Source organism: Bacillus rossius, chromosome 6 (genome assembly GCF_032445375.1).
Source record: "Bacillus rossius redtenbacheri isolate Brsri chromosome 6, Brsri_v3, whole genome shotgun sequence".
Lineage (NCBI taxonomy): Eukaryota > Metazoa > Arthropoda > Insecta > Phasmatodea > Bacillidae > Bacillus > Bacillus rossius.
The window spans coordinates 57964988-57991285 of NC_086334.1; the positions used below are offsets into that span (position 1 = coordinate 57964988).

Here is a 26298-nt window from a genome sequence, read left to right on the forward strand (position 1 = left end):
TGGTCGTCCCCCAGACGTATGCGCATTTGGACTTTCAGCTCCTGGTTACGTCTCTCCGTTGGGTTGGCTCGTGGATGGTAAGCCGGCGTAGTCCGGTGTTCCACTTGCCATGCCCGACATAATTCTTGCCACTGCCTTCTAATGAACTGGCTGGCATTGTCCGTCAGGAGGTCCCTGGGGTATCCCCATCGTGGAAAGAATTCCGTCTGCAGGATTCTTGCAATGGTTTTGGCTCTGATGTTACTGGTAGGATATGCTTCTACCCATCGTGTGAAGAGGTCCGTGACTACCACCAGGAACCTCTTCCCTCGGGCGCAATATGGGGATACGGCCCCATAACATCAAGTGCGATGGACTAGAATGGGGTAGTGGGGAAGCGTGGCTGCTGCTGCTCGGTCCCATCACTCCGCCGTGCCTTTCGCTCCTGGCACTTCTCACAGGTCCTTACATACTCCCATATGTCCCGGGCTATGCCGGGCCAGTGGTAGTGCTGGCTGGTTGGTCCGCTCCTGGATGTCCTGCCAGGTCATGTTGGTGCATGAAGCGCAGAACAGCTTCCCGTGCTTCTGGTGGTACGTAGATGCGCGACTCCTGGTTGTTTCCTATCCCCTTCGTACACAACATGCCCTCTCTCATGGTCCATATCACATCTAGTCCTTCCGCTTGCTTTGCTCGTCGACACTCAGCATCTGGGGAGGTGCGTTGGGCGTCGAGAACCTGTTGTTTGAGTTCGATGAGGTCCGCTGGAGGTGGGTTATCATCTTCTCCCAAAGTGAGCAGGCGACAGGTCGTGTCTCTTGGCCTGTGGTCGTGTGGTCTGTGGGAAGGTGGTATGCTTCCTAGTGTATATACTGCCAGGCGCTCACGTTTTTCTAAATTTACCAGGCTTGATGCTGGCGAAATCAAGGCATCCTGATCTACCAACCATGGCTGTCCGAGTACCAAATCTTCTCTGAGTCCTTCTACCACGACTGCTGGAGTTTGGGTCACCATCTCTCGTATACCCACTGTGATGATGGCATCTCCAATGGCTGTCCTGGTTCCAGTGTTCGTAGCAAGGCACAGGGCACAGCGTCTGGGTGTGATATCTGCGGGTGGTACACAGTTCTGGGCGACGAACACATGGCTCGCCCCTGTGTCTATAAGTGCGGCAGTCTGTCTCCCGTTCAGGGTGATGGGGATCCGCATCAGTCGGTTTTCTAGCGTGGTGAGCTGCCCCAGTTGTTCAATGTTGTTCTCTGTGGCTTGTGGCAGAGGATTGGCTGGTGCGGGGGTAAGTCTGTATGTCCTACAGCCCGTTTCCCGCTGGTTGTTGTTGCTGTTGGTGTCTCTGGCAGTCCTGATGCCAGTGATAAGTCCCCTGTGGGCATCCAAGACGGCAGTGTGGTGGTCAGCCTCCATCGCGCCGATTGCCTGCATTCCGCCATTCTGGAGATGTGTTCTGGTCTGTCCCACCAGGTGGGCCCTCGATCGCCTGTGTCGCTGTCCGCCATGGACGTTCCTGCGGTATGGCCTTGCTTGTCCCTGCAGGTACTCCAACCTGATGTCTGGGTCCTCGTTCGGGGATAGTTGTCCCGGTCCGACGTCCCAGGAGGTGTCTTAGGTTGCCTTCTGTAGCTGTTGCCTGTCGTACAAAGTCCTCTACCGTCCCATTGCAGTATGGCCTGAGGAATGGTTGCGATTCTTCTCGCATTAATGCAGTAACTACTGGCAAAGCTTGCTCGGGGTCTTCTCCTGGGGCTATGCGCCGGTACAGCCGCAGCTTGTTTGCCACGAACTGCTCTACTGACTCTGAGTCCTTTTGGGCCTCGCCGTAGAAGTGAGCCTTACAGCTCATTTAATATTTATGTAATTAATATTATTTTTATATGTTGTCTAAGAAATTGATTAGTGTTAGTGTATTTACAGTTATGAAAACATATAATCTATTTATTTATTTATTTTAAAATTTGTCCTGTTTTTCCAGGTCAAGTAGCAGTCCTAAATAATAGTAAACCCTTCAAGACCGGCAGTGTGACAGACTTTGATTTATCAAAAAGCTCTGTTTTACTTGTCTTCTATTAATTTGTAACTTAATGTATGTAGTTGTAATCCTGGAATATGTACTGCGAAGAATTAACTCCCAGCAAAAGAGAGTTAGTGTGGGTTATTTATGTACAAGGTGATCTTGACACTGCATATTCAGCGGCAGCCATGCTCAACCCGCAAATACATAAATCACACCAATTGGCTGACCTGCCTTAGATTCTCCAGCTAAATAAATCTCTAGCTGATACATGTGCAGTCGTTGATGCACAGTGCCTAAAATACCTTATAAGAATTATGCCTGCTAGTTTGAAAGTGATTTCGGTTAGGAGTCAAGCTACGATACCATTGCTGGACTACTGCAGTGTTGTTTATTTACATAGACCAGCGAGCACATTTAGGTTAGACTTTAGAAACTAACTGACAAGTTCTTGTGTAAGATACGTCATCTAATGTAAAACTATCTGATTCTATTAGTGTTAATATAGTAAGCAATTTTGTTTGAAACCTTAGAAGAGAATAAATTTACTTTGTGGCTTTTTTCTCCATCAAACATCAAATTTTGTCAGCCTCTTTATCTTTTTTAATGTTTCCTTATATTTCTGCAGTTTACAAGTAAATGAAAAATATTTTTCATAATACAAAATGCCTCTAAACAATATTGAGTTCTGTTACTACTATTGTTTTATCAAGACAGATACTAATTGCACCTGGTTAGACATAAAGAATGTCAACTTTTTTCTGTTACTAATTTTTTTAAATTATTTACCTTCTCGTTTTGCAACTATACAATTGTAATAGCTGTGTAGCAGGCTCCGTTGCAGTAAAGGTGACCATGCCTTAGTTGCATTTTAATACATTAAATTATAAATAAAATAATTTTGATTATATTATAGTCAAATTATTATAGTGTTGTACAGTAATGGAAATTAAAGTACATATGTATAATTTGATTGTGTGTAAATTGTATTTATGAATATTAAGTATGTATTGAGATGCAAATTGTTTCTAAAACATAAATACTGAATGCATACAACTAAATACCTTGTTATACCCTATACATCATTGATATGTTTTCACCACTGTGTCATATATTGTACAATGGGGATTTGTGGCTACGTTATCAGTGGCTGGGTGTGGTAAGGATACCTGATAACCAACGGTCAGGTGGGAGGTTGCAGTAAGCAATTGCAACATCCAGAATTATCAATGTATTCCGAGCATGCCTCCTGGCTGCATGCACGTTGTACCTTCCCCACACCCCGGTTAGGAATGAGTCTTGCCCTGATACAACCACGTTATTAGTATTGACGTCATCCGGGCCTGCGCCCCCCTTTGAGCCCGATATGCCACCGCCCAAACACCACCATCTTTATTCAAACCTCCCGCTTGTGCGTGCGTGTGTGCGTGTGTTGGTAGCCCGGCAAGAGGGCACTTAGCTGCAGTGCGCCGCACCCCTAATTATGTACCTAATTAATTATTTTAACCTTTTATTTTTAGCCCCAGTGTTTTTGTGTTCAAGCCAACATGCTCTTTTACTTAATTTAATAATATATTCTAGTTTTACAGACGTTGCGCGGACGAATCCGCACGGACCGGAACTTGACCTCAGTTGTGATTCTTTTAAGTCTCACGTTAAATAATTACAGAAGTGTTAATGGTTTTTAATTAAGAGTATTGTGTTTTGTAATTAAATGATGTGTTTTGTAATTATCTTCACTTTCGCCGGGGCACGAGATCATTAATTAACGTAACGGTTTTTGTACGGCGGAAGTGCGCCATTGCGAGGGTAGCGTAGCCAGTTCCTCTTCAACAGCCATCGAGAGTAGACGCGTCAGCACCCCGGGGGCCGCAATCTTTGTGCATCTGATCAAGTATTTCTGTTTTATAATTTGTTCCTAAATAATTTCAATCTCTAGCCCTCGGGGCCACACTCGGTCGGTGGGACGTTTAATTAAATATTTATATAACTCGTTAAGAGCTTCTTTGTCGCAGTCCACAGGAGACTCATAGCGCATGGCCACATGGTTGGCCCATGCTTTACCTAAACTGATCCGTGCCCAGGCTTTTTACTGTTTTAATGGAGAATGTGTAGGGAGGCGTGAGTTATGTTATTAAACCTAAATTTTTAACTGAGTCGTGAGTTATATTTTACGTAACGAGAATCCAACCTTTGTACGAGTGTGGCGTGCCCGACGCCTAGAGCGGGCCAGGTTTAGTGTAGAATGACGTAAGCGAATCAATAGGGCTGGTAACTCGTCCCACATGGGTCACGTCACGCCCTGAGAGAGAGGATCGGCCGGGGTCCACATGCCCATTTCACGTGATGGCGCCCATATAAACATCTTTCCCCGTGAAGCAGTCGAGAAGATAGCCCTCAGTATAAAGTAAAACTCGCTATGTTCCCCCATTATAAGTTTTCCCGCTTATTAAGTTCACAAAATTATTCCCTTGATCACTTCCCTATATGCCTATGTTAATTTTTCCCATTTATAATGTTTGTGTTAATAAATGCTTCCCGCATATGTTCAGCATTTATGGAAAAAATATTAAATAATGTTTATTTTAAACTTTAAAACTATATCCTTAATTTTTAAAAATTAACTTATTTCTGAACGATAATGAAATAATTTGAACTTGCAAAAGACTGTCGAAACTTTGCCTTTCTCCGCACGCTGTTACAAGTGTATTTTTTGACCAGTTATCTGCTTGCTTTTGTATAGACACAGGCTGTTCCATCTGCACGCCATTTTTCCTATTCGAGTTATAACACGTGACGAATACACAGCAAACCTGTAACAAACCAGATTACAGCCTTCCTCATAAAATCCAGTAAGAATAATTTGTTATAAATGTTTTTGTCAAATTTCAGGTTAGATGTAAAAATTTTCCTTTAGAAGTTATTGTGATCATAATTCTCCGGGTTTATTGTTTTTATTTTCAAAATTCATAAGTTTATTTTTGAAGTAATTCTTTTTGCTGGCTTCTTTGTGTGGGAAGGCATGCTGACGTAGTTCTTCGTTTTTCTACGACCGAGGCTTTGTTTCACACGCTAGGTGTGTGAGTCACGGTCATGGGAGTGTGAGAAAGAGACAAAATCGCTGCATTGTGGGAACAGAAGTAAGCATTTAGTGGAAGCTTCTGTTGCTATGCGCCGTGATTGGCTGAGAATTACGTCAGCAAGCCAAGAACACTGCCCGCACAAAGGGAAGGAAGGCTGTAAAATTCAGTCATTGTTTGAGCACCATGACGACAGGTCATGGTCGGGCGATGGCTTACATAATATTGTAATGTTTTATGAAAGTAAAACTGCTACGGTCCAGGCGACGCCTAACAACCTTTTTTTTTTCTCTTCAGACATTTTAATTAATTAGAAATTTTTTGACCGTAGTCGTAGGCAAAGTCCACAGCAAGGCGACAAAGGGTTTTTGTCCAGCCGTCGCTGCCCGGAACTTATCCGGGCAATATAATGTAATTCGTATTAAGAATCTACATGTTTTTCCTCCTTTTTGAAGGTACAGTTTAATTTTTTTTGTGTGCTCTGTTGTACGGAATATGGTATGATTTTTACATAAATAAATAAAACAGGTAATACATAGAACTTTGTGTATAAATTTCTTCTTTCTTCATGACCTGTAACCTGTATGTTTCACTCATCACCTAATTTGAGCTAGCCGGAGGTGGTGAGTGGTAACAAACCATATTTACCACCAGCTATTACTCTTTTTTAGTTTTGCAATCTTTTTAGATGTGATTTTAAGGTTATCAAGCACAATAATTGTTTAGTTTTGTGGCAAACAGAGTATAATGGCATCTACAAGTAGTGGAGAACCTATTTAATGGAAGGCGTTATCATTTGAAGAAAAACTGAAAATATCAGAATTTGATACAAATCCTTTGATACCAAATATGGCAACAATTACAAAACTTGGGATGCTGCCATCTACTTTGAATGGAATCATAATGAAGCAAGACCAACGTTTGGCTACTAATGTTTTGTCAAAGCGTAAAAAAAACAAAGATTAGTAAATACGAAGAAGTTGAAATTTTACTCTTGGCGTGGTTTAAAGAACAGAGGGCACTTGGAATTTGACAAACGGCCCAATTTTAAGGGAGAGAGCTGTACAAATAGCACATAAACTAGGTGTTGAATTTCATGCTTTGATTGGCTGACTCAACAGATTTAAGAACAGAGTAGGTATTGTCTATAGAACTGTAAGTGGGGAATCTGAGAGTGTGAGTGCTGATACTGTCCAGAGTTGGTTAAACACAAAGTTGCCTGTGATTATAATGGACTTAGAACCTAAAAATGTATTCAATGTCGATGAATGTGGTCTGTTTTTCAGCATGCTTCCGGAAAAAAACTTTTTTATAGGTGAAACATGCCATGGAGGCAAACAATGTAAGGAAAGAGTGACAGTGTTATTGGGTGCCAACATGGATGGCACTGAAAAGTTACCATTGCTGGTAATTGGGAAACCAAAAAAAACACGGAGTTTCAGCAACATAAAGATATTACTGTGCAAGTATGCAAACAACAAGTCTACGTGGATGACAGGCATTATTTTTGAAGACTATGTGAGAGCATTGGATGTAAAGATGGGGTGCAGAAATCGGAAGATTTTGCTGTTCATGGATCACTGTCATGCTCATCCCTAGGAAATATCCAGCCTTAGAAATATCCAGACTGAAAAATACGAAAATGAGTGGTTATAAAATCAACATCCTGGACACCATGCATTTTCTTGCTGCTTCATGGGAAATGCTTGACTCAACCATCATTAGCATTTGCTTCAGAAAAGCAGGCTTTGATGCTCATCGAGTTAATGATATTTTCCCTGAAGAAGCTTGTGAGGACAGTGAACCAATTGCATGTTTTTCTACATGCAATGCAGATTGGAAAACTCTTCAAGAGCAACAAAATTTTTAATGCACTTTTGAAGATTATGTCTCAGTTGATGATGCAGTTCTACCATGTGAGCCACAAACCATCAAATATTTATGTGCACAACATAAAGATTTAGCTGAGGATGAGACTGGCAATGGTGACAGCAGTGAAGATGATTCCACTTCCATGCCAACTTACTCCGAAGCCGTTGACCACCTGGACAAGCTGAGGTTATTTGTTCATGGAACACCCAATGTTCCAGATAGTGTGAGGAAGAGTTTATGAGAACTGGACAATTTTTGTGATGCTCCAGAATAAAAATGTGTTAAAACAAACAACTCTGGGGGAGTATTTTTCAAAACAGTAAATGTTGGTTTTTTTTGCTAGTGTTTTGATGATAGTTTTTTTTATTGTGCCTATTAAATTAAATTAATTTTAAATAATTAAATATACTGATATAATTGTATAGTTTTTCCAGCATGCTGACGATAATTGGTAATTGTAATTTTGAGTTAATCTGTAAGAAGTTTTTAGCATCCAGTCCCTTGATAAACATCTTAACAGGGTTTTACTGTATCTGTCTGTGGCGGCCAGGACACTGTGTTTGAAGTCTGGCATGTTAACCTGTTTATTAATTATGTATGCACATAACATTGTAGTGTTTGAAAGAGCCAGGACATGAAAAAAACCAGACTGAACACAACAAAACTAACAAAAAACACTCCAATTTTGGACCATTTGTTGACCTTTATCAGAAGTAGAGATGACTATGTACACAACAGAATTTTAAAAATTTATAAAAGTATTCATGTTTTTTTCCTTCTAGGTAATGGATTGGTGGAGCGAAGATGCTTTTGGAAATGAGTGCTGGAGTATAGGGCTTGAAAGATCGGACAAAACTGTTAACCCAACAATAAAACAAGAAAGTAATGAGCAAGCAGTAAGTTTGAGCTGTTATTAGTTTATGATAATGGTTTTCTGTGTTCAGTTGGTGTGTGTGCAATTCTGTGGTCCATTTTAATTTTCAGGGAGATAATTTCAGCCTTGAAGTTAGAAATAATTTTGAGACTTACTCTAGCCATGAAGATGATGTTGATGCTGTTAAAGATGACATTAGTCATAAAGATACAAGTGGTGGAAGTGTCATTGTTCTTGGCTCTGATCCCTCCAAGGCCGCTTGTGATATCACCTTTCCCAAAATTAAAACAGAGGTATGTTAGATATGTGTAATTATGTACTATAATGTATTAACTCAATGATTCTCAGCCCTTGAAATATCTGATGTCTTGCACAGTTCATATAAATTTTTGGCATCTCTTGATGTAGGCTGCTCAGTAGCCATGTTTCTGTTATTCAGTTTTAGTTGTTTCATGAGATATCGCACTGTGTGTCAAACAATTAGGGGCCCAATTTGTCTTGTCTGTTATAAAATTTGTCAGAGTCCCATAATATTTTTTGAAAAATTTCATTTTTCTAAAATTAATGTAGTGTTTCCTAATTCCTTGGACACAGGTAACGGAAGAATGTTTAAAAAAAGAATATGAGGAGATAACAATCAGTGAAGAACAAATTGTTTCTGAATCACCAGAAGAATGTGACTGTAAGTATAAAAATAAAAATGTTTACTTCTAACCCAAACTTAATTTACTCTCTTCTTCAAAGTATCACCATCAATTGTTTCAGTAAAATAGTGTGTTATCTATTTTCTGTATAAGAGTATGTTAAGCAACATAATTTGTTTTCCAACCATTAAAGTGTGCTTGCCGACTGCTGTTTCATTATGGACACAGCTCTTGTTAAATACAATTTACAAAATTATATGGTTAAATACCTATAAAATATATTTCTATAGAAACACCAATTTTAAGAATAATTAATCTAAAATTAAATATAATGCAAATAAATCCAGAGGCCTCATTGTTGACTAGGCAACAACATTTCTGGTATATTAATAAATTAATATAGAAGTGATGTTTTTATGTCTAGTAAATTAAAGAAGCCTAAACCTTATGGCTTAATAAACAAAAATAAGAAATTTTTGTCGTTTGTTACTGATTCACAACAACACTTGAATAAACATTAGTGTGTCATGGTAAACAAGGTGCGTGGTTAACTTGTCTTGAAGGCTTATGGCCTTTCTCACCAGAGCTACTGCTGATTGCTGACTTGCGGAAAGGTTTAATATAAACATTGGCTGAAAACACTCTGGTATAGGAAATATTTTGGTATAGGAAATATTTTGGTATAGGAAATATTTTGGTATAGGAAATATTTTTGCAAATATAAATTGTTTTGCCTTTTTAATTAGGCAATGAAGGAATAAAATGATTACTAAAGAAAGGGTAAGCTAAAGTTTATTGATTATTAATATTTAATGTTACACAAACATTTACGAATTTGTGTGCACAGAAATTAAAAATTGGCATGGATAAAAAATATTGTTATGTTGAATCTATGATCACACTAATTTAAATAATGCATTTTTTCATTTGCGATGTTCCTTTGAAACTGTGCAAAACTAAATTCCTATGTTCCTAACATTAATTTATCTTCATGTAACCCAAACTGGCTTATGTGGTTAGTGTCAAAAAAGATTGGCATTGTGTTTTAGGGATCAAACTTTAGAGCAGCTACACCTATCATGGCAGAAATTATTACTATAATGGGAGCATTTTAAGGAAGAACCCATTATGATTCAATATTTGCAGTTTTAAATGTTTCTGAGACATTGCCTTACACACTAGCAAAATTAAAAATAATTATGAAAAAGTTTTGTTAGAATGGATTCTAAGCTTTAAAGTTTCCATTTCTTCTTTATTGTATTATATTAAGATAAAACAAACTCTGTCTATAAGTGGTGCTTGTCGCGATAATGCCTTGAAGCTGTGTGCAAGGTTCTTACATAGTATGCTGGCTTAGAGGTGGTCATGGTCGGACGTGCCACTAATGCAGTTTGACACAGCACGATACAGCGTGTGGTGGATGGCCACTGAGAATGTGCAAGTGCGCTTGATAATCAGAAGACTGTGTTGTGATTCAAGCTCAGCATTTTTTTGTGAAAGATTGCTGAAGCTGGTGCACAACATTGTAGTTAAATATTTCTGCTTTCAATTTTTGTTAGGTTTTCTAATGTACTGGGAACTCTGTGGGTACATAACGGAGTTGTACAGAATAATTTACATTCTGGAACACTATAATTTTGGATAATGTGAATATTTCTAATATTGTAAGGCAAATCATCTGGGAGGCATCATTCTCTTGCTAAGTTCATAGGTTTGATACCATATCCTGGTAATACTCAGTTGTTGAGCACTGAGTTAGTGCTCATATCAATCAGACCGTACCATATTAATGAAGTTCCCATCGTCTCAAGCCAGGGAGCATAACAGTTCAGCATGAAACAATACTCATATGTTGAGCACTGAGTCATTCAGACCATACCATAATATTGAATGTCCCATCGTCTCTTGTCTCAGAGGATAACTGTTCAGCGTGAAAAAATACTCAGTTGATGAGCCCTGAGTTAGTGCTCATCATTTAGACCACACCATAATATTGAAGGTACCATCGTCTCAAGCCTTAGAGTATAACTGTTCAACGTGCTGTTGTGTGAACGTTTTTAAAGGAATTTCTTTTAAGTTGTTGATTATGGTCAATGATTTAGATTAGTGAAGCACTAACTAGATGGCTTTCATGTTTGTAGTTTTAGGCATAAACATATTTTATCTTTGAAGAATTCACTAGCTAGTTTGTCTTCAAATGGATAGTACATATACAGGTGATACCCGGTAATAGGTTGCGACAAGGAAAAGATTAGTTGCAGTGGGGGATGATACAGGTTCTGGTCAAAAGTGAAGTAAAATGAGAATGCACTAAATAGCCAATTTGGTCCTTGCAGCATCCCAGTCAGATGATAAAACATCTTACAACTTCTTACCTTTCCCTTATAAGGAGTAAGAATGGCAAAAAAATAACTTTGGCCTCATGCCAAAAAAAAAAAAAAAACATTTAAAATGAGGTAACCTTTTTGCCACCTAACAGCTTCAGACAACAACTACTGTGATGAAAACTCTACTACCCTAGGAGTACAACATATAACTCGAACTTCGGGCCACCTTAAACTCTGTAACTACAAAACCTAGAAATATACATTATTTTGCATGTTTCAGCATACAACACAATTATTTAGCATGGGGCATTGACAAATCATGCCATCCAAAATATAATTATTTCTTTCATTTACTTTCTCAGGCATACAGACTTTAAAATATATTTAAAAATTTAGAAAAAATTGTAAACTCTTTCTTGAAGCAGTTAACTCATAATAATCCATGACATTTCATAAAACTTTTTCATGAAAAAACTGTACTCTTTATAAAATGTGCAGTGACTATTCAAAAAATTATTTTGTATTCCGTGACAAAACAAAAACTTTTTTGACTCTTACTTCTTTGAAATCAGTTTACAGTAGAAAAATCTTTAATATTATACTACCTCAGTTGCTTTTCATAAATCATAACATCATCCAAGGTCATTGTTACCATTCATTATCACATTATCATCACAAACACAATATGTACATATAAACCATGTTCCCTCAACATGTGAACAATCTTATCTTTCCTTCTACATGTGCGTAAAAAATTTAGATAATCTAAATAAATATTCAATTTTTTATGTCACAGGGGTTTGAGGTTTGTGTTATGGTAGGTGTCGGTTGGGTACCATGGACATCACCACATGGAGGGACAAATGAACCCAGTGGAGACTCTACATAACAGGGTCGGGATGTAACCCATGTGGGTGGAAGACTCCAACCACAAGACGTGGCCCACAGCTAATGATCATAGCAAACTGGGCTCTTAAGGCATCCAACTTGCCTCAATCTCAATTCCATTGGATCTGAAGTCATTGAGAAAATATATAATGATACCTGGTAAGATTGCTTTTATTCACAGAGGTCTTATACACATTGATTGTTTAGTTTCTAATTAATTTAAACAGTTCAGAAGGCTTGACAGCATTGTACATATTAGTATACTTTGTTGTAAATGTCACCTCGTGGCTGGAACTAAGTTCAGTGCTTGTCGATATGATTCGAAAGTCCTTAAATGGAGCAAAGAAATAATTAGGCTACTGCCCAAGGTAGGTCCCGAAGCAGGACCAAACAAAAAACAAGAAAGGTGTTAATATATTAAGTGATGTGGCAGATGGGAACAGATAGTTTAGAACAAAGTTGAGGGCTTCGAGTTGCGGCAAGCATTCTAATTCGAGTGGCAATCTCAGGAGACTGGAAAGAGCAGCACTCAATGGCTGCAAGCAGCATCCGACCACCGAACTGAAATGACCGTTAGCCCTATTTCAAAAACTTGTAGAAAGCAAACAAAAGAATTTGATTTGAATGGAAATTTACTGTTTTGAAAATTAACATTGTGAGAAACTTAATTTCCCTGCCCAAACTTACTTATTTGACCCTGCCTCTGATGACACATGATTACGTTCCTTAAAGCAGTGCCATTTATAACCTTTATTCAATCATTGGCAGTATTTAGTCACTAACAATTCTCTTTGAACCTTGTTCTGCATGCAGACTATACGACCTTTCGAAACAGGAGCTTTGAACAGAATATCGTCCCGATCGTAACTTAAAGCGTCATTTACACTTATGTCTGTGAAAAAACCTTTGGTTCTCATTTCGCCGAGACAAAAAATTGAAATTACAGTAGGCACAAACAATAAATCTATAAGGTTAATTTCCAACCATTACATTTATCTGTGATCTTAATCTGAACAGTGCCACATACCTTGACTTCGGCAACCCCTTTCCCATTGTTTCTTCAACTTCACTGTGTTTCATATCCACAACAAAATTCCTCCTGCTGGAAATGTGATCTATGGCAGTGGAATCCAATAATTGAATCAGTTCTATCTTTGGGGAAACTAATCCACAAATACTCAACAATACATTGTGATTAGCCTTCTTCCCCCTCATCTGTTTTACTACTCAATCCTCTCGGAGGATTAAAATGTTGTTTGTCCCAACAATATTTTGCTCAGTGCACATTCTTTCTATATCGGAAACACTTTACCTGTGAAAGTGTGAACATGGCAATGTACCCCCACTCATCACATCTGTAGCACTGTCGTATGAGTAAAGTTTCAGACAACAGAGATTTTATTCTTCCTGAGCTAAACACTTCTCTGCATCTTAACTTTGGTTTTTAAATCTCTCAAGACCTCGTTACTTTCTTTCTGGCAGTCCAATGTTGAACAGTCAAAATTCCTTTTGAAGATTTTTTTTGCTGCAAGCAACATATCATCATTCTTATCTTGTTTTTCATTCCATTCTTCCCTATAAAACCTAACCAAATATTGACGATGATCAAGAGACATATTAAAATTATTTATGTAAATACATGAAGTGGTGTAACTAGATAGCCATTATTCTAAGTTTCTAATGTTTCCTATCCTGTATGACAAACCATCTACTCTGATGTATGACCTCTACCCGTACTTTCCAAGTGCATTTCTAAGAAAGCATTTGGTTCTTTAAGGCATTGTTTGTTAACCTGAGCGGAGGTATAGAAGAATGGTTTGTCTGCATTCATAAGCATAACTCTCGATCAAATATGTACTGAGAATCCATTCCAGTAACTTGTAGTACCCTTGTATAATCTTGGATTCGTTAAAACCTTGAAACTTTCTGTTCAGAATGATATACAACAAAATTTTCTGTTTTAAGTTTTATAAGGAATTGGGTAGTGTTAGTGTATTAAAGTTTTGTATATTACAACTCAGATCAATCCGGCTAAAAGAAGACCTGGCTTGCAACACACACAAAAGCACTTCACAAAGTAATATATTCTAAAAATGTTAAGTGAAAATGTTTATTTATATTTTTAATTCTATGATGAATATTGACTGAATTTCCCTGCTAGAAAAATGAAATGTTTGTTAATTTTGGTGATCTCAAAATGTTTTAAATCCTCACATTAATTCACCGCAATAAGTCCCGAAGTTGCTTGGTGTCAACAGTACAATCCAAGGAAAAACGTATTCTCAGAATATGGCGGCTTAAAGATTACTGAAGCACCATCGTGGGCTATGTGCCAACTGTAGTTGTTTATAATTCTAATTCACTTAGTACATATTTTTTTTTGCTGTGAGCCACTGCCAAATGTGACCTATTTAGTTCACATCGAGCAGAGAACTGGCAAGATAGCGCAACAGCCTACCACAAAACAGGGAGGAGGCAGGTGTGACCTCACCGTCCAATCACAACACCGATTCCTCGTACAAGGACACAATATCACATACAATACATTCTCCTTTTATGTAGGTGTTTCTTTAAAATACAGATACACACCTACAAAGTTCCTCTTGATTGGCTGGCGAAAAAACACGATAAAATTATAGTCTCCCATGAGAGAAGACATCTGCTGATTTTCCCAGCATAAGAAATGCATATGGAACACACAAGAAAATCTTATTACTGAAAAAAAAAAAATTGGCACTGCTGAGTTGTGCAACTGTCCCTCATCCTTTCTTGCAAAAAAATTACCAAATGTTCTAGTAACACAATGAAAACATCCAAATAACAACATAAAATAGAGAAATAAAAATACTAATGAAAGCAAATAAAATACGGAAAAAAGCATTTACACATATAGACAGTTGCGGCTGCGAGTTTGTTGCAGATGGACGTGTCTGCGCGCTCCACATGAGTTGATGCCTACGGTCATTCATGCGCATGTACCCTGTAACTCATGGTTTTGACTTGATGATTGTGTTCACCAACATTGATTCATCATTAAGTGAACAACCTGATTTCTGAGTTTTTTTTTAAGCCCTGTGAATATAAAAAAAAATAATTTTGATCACATTCAAGATAATCTCACGAACATGTTCAGTTAGTTTCCTAAAAGGTCCGAGTCAAAAGAGGCCCTAGTTGCAAAATATACAGTGACTTGTGTCGGAGGTGTGTCTCAAAGTTGTTGACTTGAAATCGGCAAATCAAGTTCTTAAGTGCTTGTTAATTGATTCTAGGACTGAACTCTCTGAACTAACACATGAACTTGCTACATTTAATCAAGATAGCCCAGCAAAGAATGACCCAGTTAAATCTTACAGTCAAACACTAAAACAAGCAGGGAGCAAAAAGATTGATCTGGTAGCATCTTTAAGTATCAGCGGCATGTATGTATATGTAGCATCGTCTGCCGACAAAGGTTCTACAGGTGACCTACTAGACGCAGCACGATTTGTGCAACGCAAGCAAATCTAACAAACAAAATGCTGATGAACAAGGTTTCGTGATGGTCTGCCAATGAGTGCGCAAACTAAAAAAAAAACAATGTTATCCAAGAACCTAAATCACTAATGATCACAAAAAAACCTCCATGCAAGTGGGTGTCAGAAACATATCATCTCTAAAAGCAACAGTTAAACCTTTGTTTAAGAAGACACAATCCCTTTTTACTATGCAGTTTGATTCATCAGTCAAGGAACACAAAATTGCTGAATATATAAGGAATGAACTGAATTTGTCACAAGTAAATATTGCCAAACTCCGTACCAAATATGATACGTATGCCTGGTTCCACATTTCTGTTGTCGAAGAGGATTTTTTACAGAAGAAATAACTCTGTTTTCTAGCCTAATGGGTGCCTTATCAGTCCCTTTTAAGGAAAATTACATCCCGAATAACTTGCCAATGCCAGCTCTCCTGTTGGTTTTGAAAATACAGACATCATCCATGATAAGCCTGCTAAATATAATACATCATCTGAGGTGCCTGGAGAAGCATTTTAATCATCAAAGTGTGCATGCCTTCTCCCTGTGAGTGGGATGTGATCTACCAGAATGTTATTAATTTAATATAATATATAATATAAAGTTGCAAATTTTTGCATTTTAATACATGTACAATTTTTTTTTTTTAAGGTATGTATGTTTATGCATTTTGTTACCTGTCCTTTTTACTTGAGATTAAGTTTAATCATTCCCTGTTTATTTGTATTGTGTATATGTACTGTTATTAATAATTGTAATTTGTGAAAACCAATAAAAACATAGTAATATGGCTTTTCTAAATAAATAAATTAAATATCAAAATTAATTATAAGAATATTTATTATGTAAAAAATACAAGTATGAACAACTAGATCACTACGATCTTGAAACCATATAATCAGCTGATCCCTCTAAATGACAAAAAAACATTATATAAATCCCTCTAAAAAAAATACTGAAAAAAAGTGTGGGTTTGTATAATCCTACAATGCTACAAGTTTTCTAAGAAATTGATTAGTGTTAGTGTATTTACAGTTATGAAAACATATAATCTATTTATTTATTTATTTTAAAATTTTTCCTGTTTTTCCAGGTCAAGTAGCAGTCCTAAATAATAGTAAACCCTTCAAGACTGGCAGTGTGACAGACTTTGATTTATCAAAAAGCTCTGTTTTACCAGGATCAACAGCAGATGTACAACTAAGAAGTTACTTGCACAAGGCAATGACTTTTAACATTGCACATGATGGTGATATTTCTAGTAAAAGCTGTGGAAAGATGTATGTAGAAAACAGAAAAAGGGAAAAACCATACTCATGTGCATTGTGTTTCAAAAAATATTTCTCTAAAAATAATCTAAAAACACACATCCATGCCCATACAACTGGTCGCTCATTTTTCTGTTCAGTGTGCAGTGCAAATTTTCCTAGGAATGATTCTGTGAATAAACACATGCGTACACACACAGGAGAGAAACCATTTTCATGTTTAGTATGTGATAAAAAATTTTCGCAAAGAGGTCATTTAAATATTCATATGCGTACACACACGCAAGAAAAACCATTTTCATGTTCAGTATGCGATGTAAAATTTTCTCTGAAAGCTCATTTAATGATTCACATGCGTATTCACACTGGCGAAAAACCATATTCATGTTCAGTATGCAGTGCAAAATTTTCTGTGAAATGTACCTTGAAAATTCACATGCGTACACACACAAGAGAAAAACCATTTTCTTGTTCATTATGCAATATGAAATTTACTCAGAAAGGTCATTTAAAGAATCATATGCGTATTCACACAGGTGAAAAGCCACATTCATGTTTAGTATGCAGTATCAAATTTTCCAGAAAATGGTCCTTGAAATTACACATGCGTACACACACAAGAGAAAAACCATTTTCATGTTCAGTATGTGATGTAAAATGTTCTCAAAAAAGTGCTTTAAAGAGTCATATGCACATTCACACATGTGAAAAATCATATTCATGTTCAATATGCAGTGCAAACTTTTCTCACAAAGGTAATTTAAAGAATCACATGCACATACACATGAGCGCAAAACCATTGTAATGTTCAATATGAAAAGCTATATTAACTCGGAAAGGTTCTTTGAATATCACACATGCATGCACACTAATGAGAACAACATTTTGTTATTAATATGCAGTGCTAAAGGTTTTAATGAAGGTACCGTAAAGGAACGTATGATATATATATATATATATATATATATATATATATATATGACGAACATACATTTCATAGTTACTTTATACCCTTGGGACATGCTAATAGTTGATGTTCCTATAGCATATGCGAGTAAAATTATCCCTCTTGTAAATATTAATGGTTCCAAGAGCATAGTGTAAGAATTTTAGTAAACAAAAATTTTTGTGTGAAAGTATGCAAAGTTGTGTGTAAGATGTCGAACCAGTGAGGATAAGATGGTGAATGTGAATGTAATTTAGAAAACAAAATGTTCATCTCACAGAAAAATATATATATTTACTAAAAACTGTTATAATATTCAGAAGAAAAAAAGAATAGGCCTTGTAAACTGAAAATAAAATGATTGGACTTAATTACGTCGTAGGCTGTCTACACTAAAACCTCGATTTTACGTATGCTTATGGATCCACGGATTGTATTTGTAAAATCGCTACTTCTGTAGCCCATTTCGATCCTATCCCCCCTCCCTCCCGCCTCATAAAAAAAAAATATTTTACTTTTCGAACCAAATATATCTGGTATTATTTGTGTCTTAATAAATAAAATACCATGAAATACTGTAGCGATTTGAAATGCGCGCGTCATCGCGGGCCTCCGGCACTTCGCTCCCCTCATCCTTCTCCCTCCTTTTCTCCCCCTCCTAGTGTTTGTTCAATTTGTACTCGTTTCCCCCACCCTTTCCAATATGCGCATGCGCGCGCTGCGGCGCGAGTTTATAAAATCTGCTGCAGACATGATGAGGGTCTTCTTCTACTGGTAGCCTTTGTGAGGCTTGGTTGTCAGCAGTAGCTGACCAGTTGTTAATTTCACTAGCATGTAGTCCGAGAGCTTCGACTTAGTCTTCGTGCGTGTGCGACCTCAGGGGAGAAATGTAAGTTAAATCGAGTCGTCAGTGAGGCGGTGGCCCTCACCCTAATGTAGAATCAGTATTGTTTAAATTTGTTCTGTCTAAATTCCTTTTCGGCAGCCACCATCAAAAAGTTGTTTGGATTTCTGCTTTAAATTTAAATTTAACTTGACCTTCGCTTCCGTTTTTCTGTTTCTACCTGTCTCCCCCTGAGACGTCGTCGCACGTATTTGTTTGGTACTGCTTTTTAAAGAATAATGTAACTTCTTTCTTTCGTGTACCTGCACTTTGCAGTAGTTTTGTAAATGTAACTTTTTTTGTAATATAATTTCAGACAAGGAAATTATGTCCCTTTTTGACGATCGTTGATTGGATCGTTCTCTGTGTAGCCGGCTTACCCATGCAAATTATAATTGTCAACTAACTCGTTTTGTCAGAAATGTTAACGTAATATTTATATTGAATTAATATTGAATTTGAATAAAATGTCTGTGTACCTGAAACCTTTTACCTTGATTACCCAACTGCTCCATTCACGTAATCCGCAGTCCTAGCCATGTTCTGGTCTTCCTTCAATCCTTAATAGGCCCCCACCAATTACAATACTATTAATACCCCAGTGTGTGAACATGGAATGCACGCCGCCATGAGCCATAGCAAAGTAATGTCACAGCGGTTAACCACACATGCACCACTCATTACGAGATGTTTATACTTTATTTTGGCGACAGTAGGTGTTCCAACATGCTTTTCTTGGGTATCTTTCCTTTTCGGAAGATGTTTCCTATTAAAATTTATAATTATATTTGAGTTTGAATACTTGTCAATTCCTTTGCATGGACCTGTTGTGAAAAATGACAGAATTTTCCAAAAGGATTTGGGAAGAGGGGGGGGGGGGGGAGGAGCTGTAAGTTTAAAATGTTTAGTTCGAACACCTCTCACCCCTATTTTGATCCTAGGGGTTTAGTTTATGTTTTTAGTTTATTCTAGCGCAAGTTTTTGACGTCGATTCCGACATACTGTTCGCTTGCCAATCGGAACAAATCAGTTTTTTCAGACAAGTGCTAAATGCTATTCTAAGTGTTTTATCCATAGGAGGGTCCACTCACTCAGCAATGTTCAGGTCTAACGACTTCCCACCTCTTCTCTTCTGCCTCTCCCTCCCGGGCGTTCCGTACAAACATGGCGACACTAAACAGCCGTTACATCTTCATAATTTATCACTAAATAGTAGCTATTTATTTAAACTCTGCGCTTATTAAACAGTAAGATACTTTAAAAATGTGGAACAGCATATATTATTTAAAGTACAGTGTCTTAAATGAAAGAAACTTGTTGTTTAGCACGAAACAATGGAAATTCAGTGTGAAGTTTTCTGCTGTATGTCGATAAATTATTTTATGTATCCACACGTGTGTGTTTATGTTAGAACTAGTCATAAGAAAAATCTTGTGCAGTTTACACAATAAACATTTAGCTAAATTAAATGTAACACAATCACTTAATTATAAATTGTTTTTTATTTTCAAATAGTATTAAAGTTCAGCAGTGATTTTACAGCTACTAAGTGAATTTGTACATTAAACATTGAAATACTTAGCTTTTTAAAGCTAATTGAATATTGGTTAACCAAAAATAAAGGCACGTTTATTCTCAAGCTTACTCTGCATTTAACTCATAATATTTTAGCATTGACAAAATTTGTATTAGCTGATTTAGCTTGGTGGTTTGCCTGACTGCATTGTATATGTTGCATGAGACTGTTTTGGGTTCAGTTCTCCAACAAATTGAATTTTTTTTTATTCTTTAAGCAATTTAGTAATCATTTGCATTCACGAAAGTAAAAGCAAAAATAAAGGAGGCCTTTTATTACATTTGACTATAAGACTAAACTATGAGAGTTTAGTTATTTGCTCCTTACTTTATTATTGTAATCTCTGGTGATTTTGCATGACAAAATAAACCCATTTAACTAAATTGTTTGAATAAACATGAAGTATTTTGAGTATAGTTAAAAACAATAAATAACATTTAAAAATGTAAGTCTTAAAAATATTGATTAAAATATTAAATAAAAAAAATCACTAAACAATATTTGAGTATGTTGATAAAGCCACGCAAGACAAGGTTAAAATTTAATATTCTAGGTACATTAAAATTTTTAGGTTTTTAATAGTATGAACAAAAATTAAATCTACGTAATTTTGAAGGAGAAAAAAAAAATATAGGAGAGATTTGAGCTTACAAAAATTTTTTGTAGTGGTTATAAAACTATGACCTAACCCACTTTGCCACTCTACCTAACTTGATGTGAAAGATAAAAATAATTGTAATGTAGTAAGTTGTAAATACTGAAATAATAGGTAGTTAAACAAAAATTCATAAAGGTATTTAAAATAACTTTAAAAATAATGTAAGTGGTGAATAACTAGTTTATACTGTTGCCACCACGCTTCCAAGCTGCCATGTTTGAAAGTGAATTGCCGATTGTGTTTTCAGGTTTCGACAGCCTAGTAGTAGATGCAGATGTGCTTTCATGATTGGCTGTCACCAAGAATCGAGATGACACACATAACTTAGAATACCAAACACGTGAAATCTCCCGATAATTGTCATTTCGCGATCAGGAACTCATTTCTGAGTAACAGAATAAACCCCCTGTTCCTGGGAACCATGAGGGGTCATAAAAACGGGGTAGCTATGGGTTGCCAGCAATTAGCCGTAGAAGGAAGTCGCTTCTCAATTAATTTTCTTTCTTCTCTCACGCGGCACAAAACGGTTGCAGTTACTGCTATGCATTCCGCTCCAGAAATGTTGGAATATGGAGGGCAGTGTGAGTATAGTTCATTAGCGGTAAAATAAACATTTTCACGGCCCTGCTAAAATAATCTATTCAAGAAATTTCAAAGTTTGTGCATTTTTAGCAGAAATACTGCTGTGTGACTAATTAACAAAGTGTACCTAGTTCACATTTTTTTTTAAATTTAATGTTTAATGCCATAGCAACTTATATAATATTTATTAAGGTAAATGTCCATCATGTGTACCTTAAAAATATTCAGTTTACCGGGAATGGACTGTACGACACTGTGTGAAGTTCTGGCTTGTGTTGCACGCAGTGAGGTAGGGGGAGGGAGAGGATGATTTGACAGTTTCTCAAGTATACGAGTGGAGGGAATGTTGGATTGAAAAGAGGGGGGGAGATATCTCTAGGAGGTATGAGCTGTAGCCTTGAAGAATGTAAACCAGGAGAGGGAGGGATAAACCATATGACATTGTGATGCTGCCAGCACGCGCCAGTCTAGCCGCGCTTCTAAACGGAATGTCTTATTATTTTTTGTTCTGCTTATAGGAACATAATTTATAGTATTCAAACCCACACAAAATATATGCTGTGTGTTAAAAAATAACATATTTTTATAACCTTGTCATTGCATTTTTTTTTTCCAATTTATTTCTGATTGTTTATATTTTGGTGTCAAAATTTTCCATTTTTTCTTAGGTTCCTGAGAATTTATTAATAAAATCATTGCTTTGTGAAATCTGCAGTTCATATAATCAGGTTTCTAGTGTGTTCATTTCTGAATTGTTCCCATCAAAATACATACATGAGAAATATTTATATTTGTTAAATTACCATTCATTTGCAACAATATTTATTTGTAATTAATAAGAAAACAAAACTATATAGGCCCTTATAAAAATTACAAAAATCACATTCCTACTTGAAATTCACCAATCGCTGTAACCCAACCAGTGCACTGAGTATTAACCCAGTCTTTTCATACAGAACCTTTATATCACAGTTCTTTCTTCCCACTCTCCATACACAGAAAACAGTCTCTCTCTCAACAAGTTCTGTTTTGTCTTCTGTTTCCATGTAGACAAAACACTTATCGTCAGAGGTCTCTGGTTGGCTAGTTTCTTTGCTTTTGCTGATGATAAGTTCCTCCTGGAGCTGTCTTGTTTATTTTCTGTTAGAAACTATATTTTTCTTCCGTGCTTTTTCTTCTTTAACAGATTTGATTTTCTCTAATACTCGCTTTACTGGTGAACTAGATATCAACCAATGAAAGGAGCTTCCTGCATTTATGCCTAGTTTTAATGTCTGCAACAGGAAGAACAGGCAATAAATAGCTGCAGCTTGGTTGGGAGAGGCTTTTGACATGTCTGGAGTATGCAATGTCTCTTCTATATCAGGTGCTGTTGGCTCAGGTTAACTATCTGTACATGTAGTTTTTTGTTCAGTAGTTTTGGCAGAAATCTTTCGTTGCTTAGCCACTGGTTAATCCCCTGGTCCTATAGTAGGCACCTCTGGTGAGTCCCCTGGTTCTACAGTGGTGCTGATTGATGTCGCTGGTAGATCAGCCATGGATTGGGACTTGTCTGTAGTTGTTTGAAGCTTCAAAATCTTCATCTGTAAAGATTTTATTGTTAAAGTTTCGATCTCTGTTACTATGAACCTAATTAAGAAACCCCTACAGATGCAACATTTTTGCATGCCTTGGAATGAGCTGTTTCGAAGGGGTCAAAAAAAGATACATCTAGAGGCTGCAATCTGTGTTTAGTGTGAGCTGGAAACCCCAAGACCACCACATGATGATCTCTAGGGTAATGTGCAAAGTGTGGTTGTCCATTAATAAAAGGCTGGTGCTGCTTGGATTCGTGTGCTTCACAAAGTGCTGTAGATGTTTTACAAAAATATCGGTCATCCAGCCACTCTTATGAGCAACTTCAACCTATCAGGTGGTGCTCCGTCTAAAAAAGCTTATATTCTCACTCAAGGGAAAATAAATAGTGAGGGTATAAAGTGTCCAGCTGCATTCTTGCACCAGCTGTAACATTTTAACCTCTTTTGCCTGATGAAAGTTTAATGAGCAGCGATTACCCTCTGGTGGCAGAAATTTTGGTGTTTTTGTGGGTACTGTGGGAAATCCCGACTTGTCTACATTATAAATTTAGGACATCTGGAATGTTTTTCCAGTCACAATTTCTTCAAAACAGAAAAAAATTTAATCCACATTTACCTTATTGAATGCAGCCTTTTGGGTTGTTGATGTAGCTTTTGGCATCATTCTTGAAGGTTATATTGTACTGGGCCATAAATTTACTGACAAAGTCTTTCCCAGCTGCTTTCATTTCTTTGTTGAACCGGTGGTCAATTTCAAGTCCTTCAGAAAAATTAAAGGCAATGCAAGGAAACTCATCCTTCATCATTCCGAATGCTCTATAGTTGACATCAACAACATTATTTTTCAGTTGTGCTAGTTGTTCAGGTGAAAATGTATTTTTGAATCTTTCTTCATATTTAGGAAACCTTTTCAACAATAAGTTCAACAAACACTGTTATTTAACATAAACATAAACCTTAAATAAGTACTTACTATTGACATAGTAATCACTCACAGTTTCCTTGTAATCTTTAATTTATCTTCTCAATGTTGGTTCTGGTATGCTGTTTTGATGCTGAATCCACTCTGTTCCCAATTTTTACCAACTAAATGGCTATTCATGCTATCTTTCAACCAGATTCATCTGTCAGTCTTACGTTAATAGTCACATACCATTTTCCTGGTGTGTCATCAATATAAAACAAACGACCAAATAATTTAGAAATAAAATATTTATGTAGAATTGGGCAAGTTAATGAATTCGTCATCATGTCCCTTTCATCAATTATTCATCTTGTTCCAAGTATCCATGTTTTTATTATAATTGTGTAAAAAAAAAACATTTCAACTTAATAAACACAGGTTGCATGCTCAGAATAAAAAAACATGGCTGTGAATAATTGCCAACCTGGCCACTATCATTCTTCATTTTCTGGGCCAAAATATTACATTGGCTACTCACAAAACAAACTTTTTGTTCCACAGCTCCACAGGTTATAGTCAATGATGTGCCACTACGCATTTCACAAAGCTCCTAGTAGGGCTCTCTTTTGCACCTGTTACTGTGCTGCGATCTGATTACCGGAAAGAAAAATTCTGGCTTCGTCATCTTACCCTTCTTTTTCCTACATATGTTTGCAAAAAATTAATTTATTATGTTCTGTAACCTGTAAAATTTTTTTCAGAAAGGTCATTTAAACGCACATAAATGTGTATAAACAGGTAGAGAACAATATTTCTCTTAAGTGTATGGTTTAATACAAAATTATGAAATTAGTTTTTGGTGGGCATATGAAAAAAGATGCAATTGAACCAGTTCTTGTGTTAAGTACATAACATATACGTCTTATCAAATAACTTGTACAAACTACGGTGAAAAATAATTTTAGATTCACTACAAAGTGCCTAATGTTTAGTGTAAAGTCACATGCAACTAACAGACGAGAAATAATTTTAATCTCTGTAAATCTAGCTTGGTGTTCTCAAAAGTGTGTTCCTGTTAAGTCCTTATTGGTGCAATTAGGGATATCGGAGTATTGTTAATAACAGCTGATTATCTGTTCTAAGGCTGGGTTCACAATTGAAAAAATAACAGTAACATTATGTCGTGTGCATAGGATATGAATGCCATGTTTCCTAACCTAACGATTCACAATAGCAGAAAGTTGGTCGTGCGCATAGGAGTGAAATGAATATATTTTATTTCGGTCACGTACGCATGGCACAACAGCCAATGGGAGAAGAGCAGGGTGCTTTTTTGGCGGGACTAGAAATATTTTTATATTTATTAACCATATTGGGGTAAGAAAATTTCGAGATAATAATAGTATTATCGTTATTTTGAAAGTTAATATGTTTATTTACTAACACTGCTAACAGATGTCGCATAGTTCGCGAAATTTCATTGGCTGAAATTAACAGTAAGAATTCAATTGTGAACCGATTTCGCAGACCGCACAGGTCGTGTGCATGGCTTGCTATGCACTCGCTTATTTTTTTTAATTGTGAACCCAGCCTAAAGGTAGTAGTGTTTTAGCAATGTGTTCTTATGGTGATGTTTTGCATTAGTTGTTATTTTAAAATATTTTTTGTATGTTTACTTCATTTAACGAATTAAAGTCCCTGAAAGTCAATTTTCGTCTGTTGGTCAGTTTTATTGTGGAATGACATATTTTGAAGATATTATTGCTGTTGTTTTTTTTATTTGCAAGCATATGCCTTTGTTTCCCATGTAATATGCAACACCATGAGGCAGCCAACAGAGTATCACACGAGCTTGTGCGTGAAAAGGATTTTTTTTTTTCTGTTCTCAAGAAAATCATCAGTCTCAGTGAGTGAGACACAAACATGGGAAGTCCCACGTGGCAAGATCATCACAAGGAATCTTGGGAGGTAGTAATATTATAAAGTGCATTGTTATTGGCTATAGTTGAAAGAAAGGTGCTATGTGTTTGTGCCATGAGTCTAGCTACTTCCAGATGAAAGAAATACACTACTTAACTTCTCAAGATTCTTACCTTCAATATTAGATAGTAATTACTGTTTTTAAAGTTACTGCATCTAAAATCATTTTGAATAAGTATTTTGGCACCCGAAGGAGAAGCACATTTATTCAGTCTTCTGGAACATCTTTATTTTTTTGGCATTATAAAAAAAAAAAAAAAAAAGGAAGTGTGGAACAGTGAGTGGGAAAAAGGTGACTTAGTTGGTCACAATTCTTTAAATCATAGTTTGGAGTCAACATGGGAGGTTACATTTTGGGTGGTGGACCACGAGTAATGATGTAGTTGTGAAGAAAAACATGTCTGTGTTTTAAAAACTCGCGAGTTGTGTATTGTATACGATAAAAAAAATAATATTTGTACTCCAAAACAGTTGTATAAATAATTTTTGAAAAGTACTATAATCATTAACGGATTTGTGTAATGGCTCCCACCAATATAAAGCTGTATTTTTAAGGCAACTGTTAACACATTTCAAATGTTCTTCGTCTGATATATTAAACAGCTTACAGTATTCATCTAACTGGTTTATTAATATTTTGGATTTTCATGAGTACATGGGAATATAATCTAGCCATTAGCCTTGAACCTACGAATGTATTTTCTCCAATATCGTTTTCC

General features: G+C 36.6%; 1 protein-coding gene across 4 annotated transcripts in view; it reads left to right on the top strand.

Moving 5' to 3' along the window:
- Positions 1 to 25308, top strand: part of LOC134533227 (zinc finger protein OZF-like) — a 36205-nt gene extending 10897 nt beyond the window's left edge. For all 4 annotated transcript variants that reach the window (XM_063370628.1, XM_063370627.1, XM_063370629.1 and 1 more), the window contains 4 exons: positions 7740 to 7853; positions 7942 to 8124; positions 8426 to 8513; positions 16299 to 25308. In XM_063370628.1, the coding sequence (XP_063226698.1) occupies positions 7740 to 7853; positions 7942 to 8124; positions 8426 to 8513; positions 16299 to 17278 (1365 nt within the window). In that variant the 3' untranslated portion in view covers positions 17279 to 25308. The remainder of the gene's footprint in view (positions 1 to 7739; positions 7854 to 7941; positions 8125 to 8425; positions 8514 to 16298) is intronic.
- Positions 25309 to 26298: the final 990 nt, after the last annotated feature.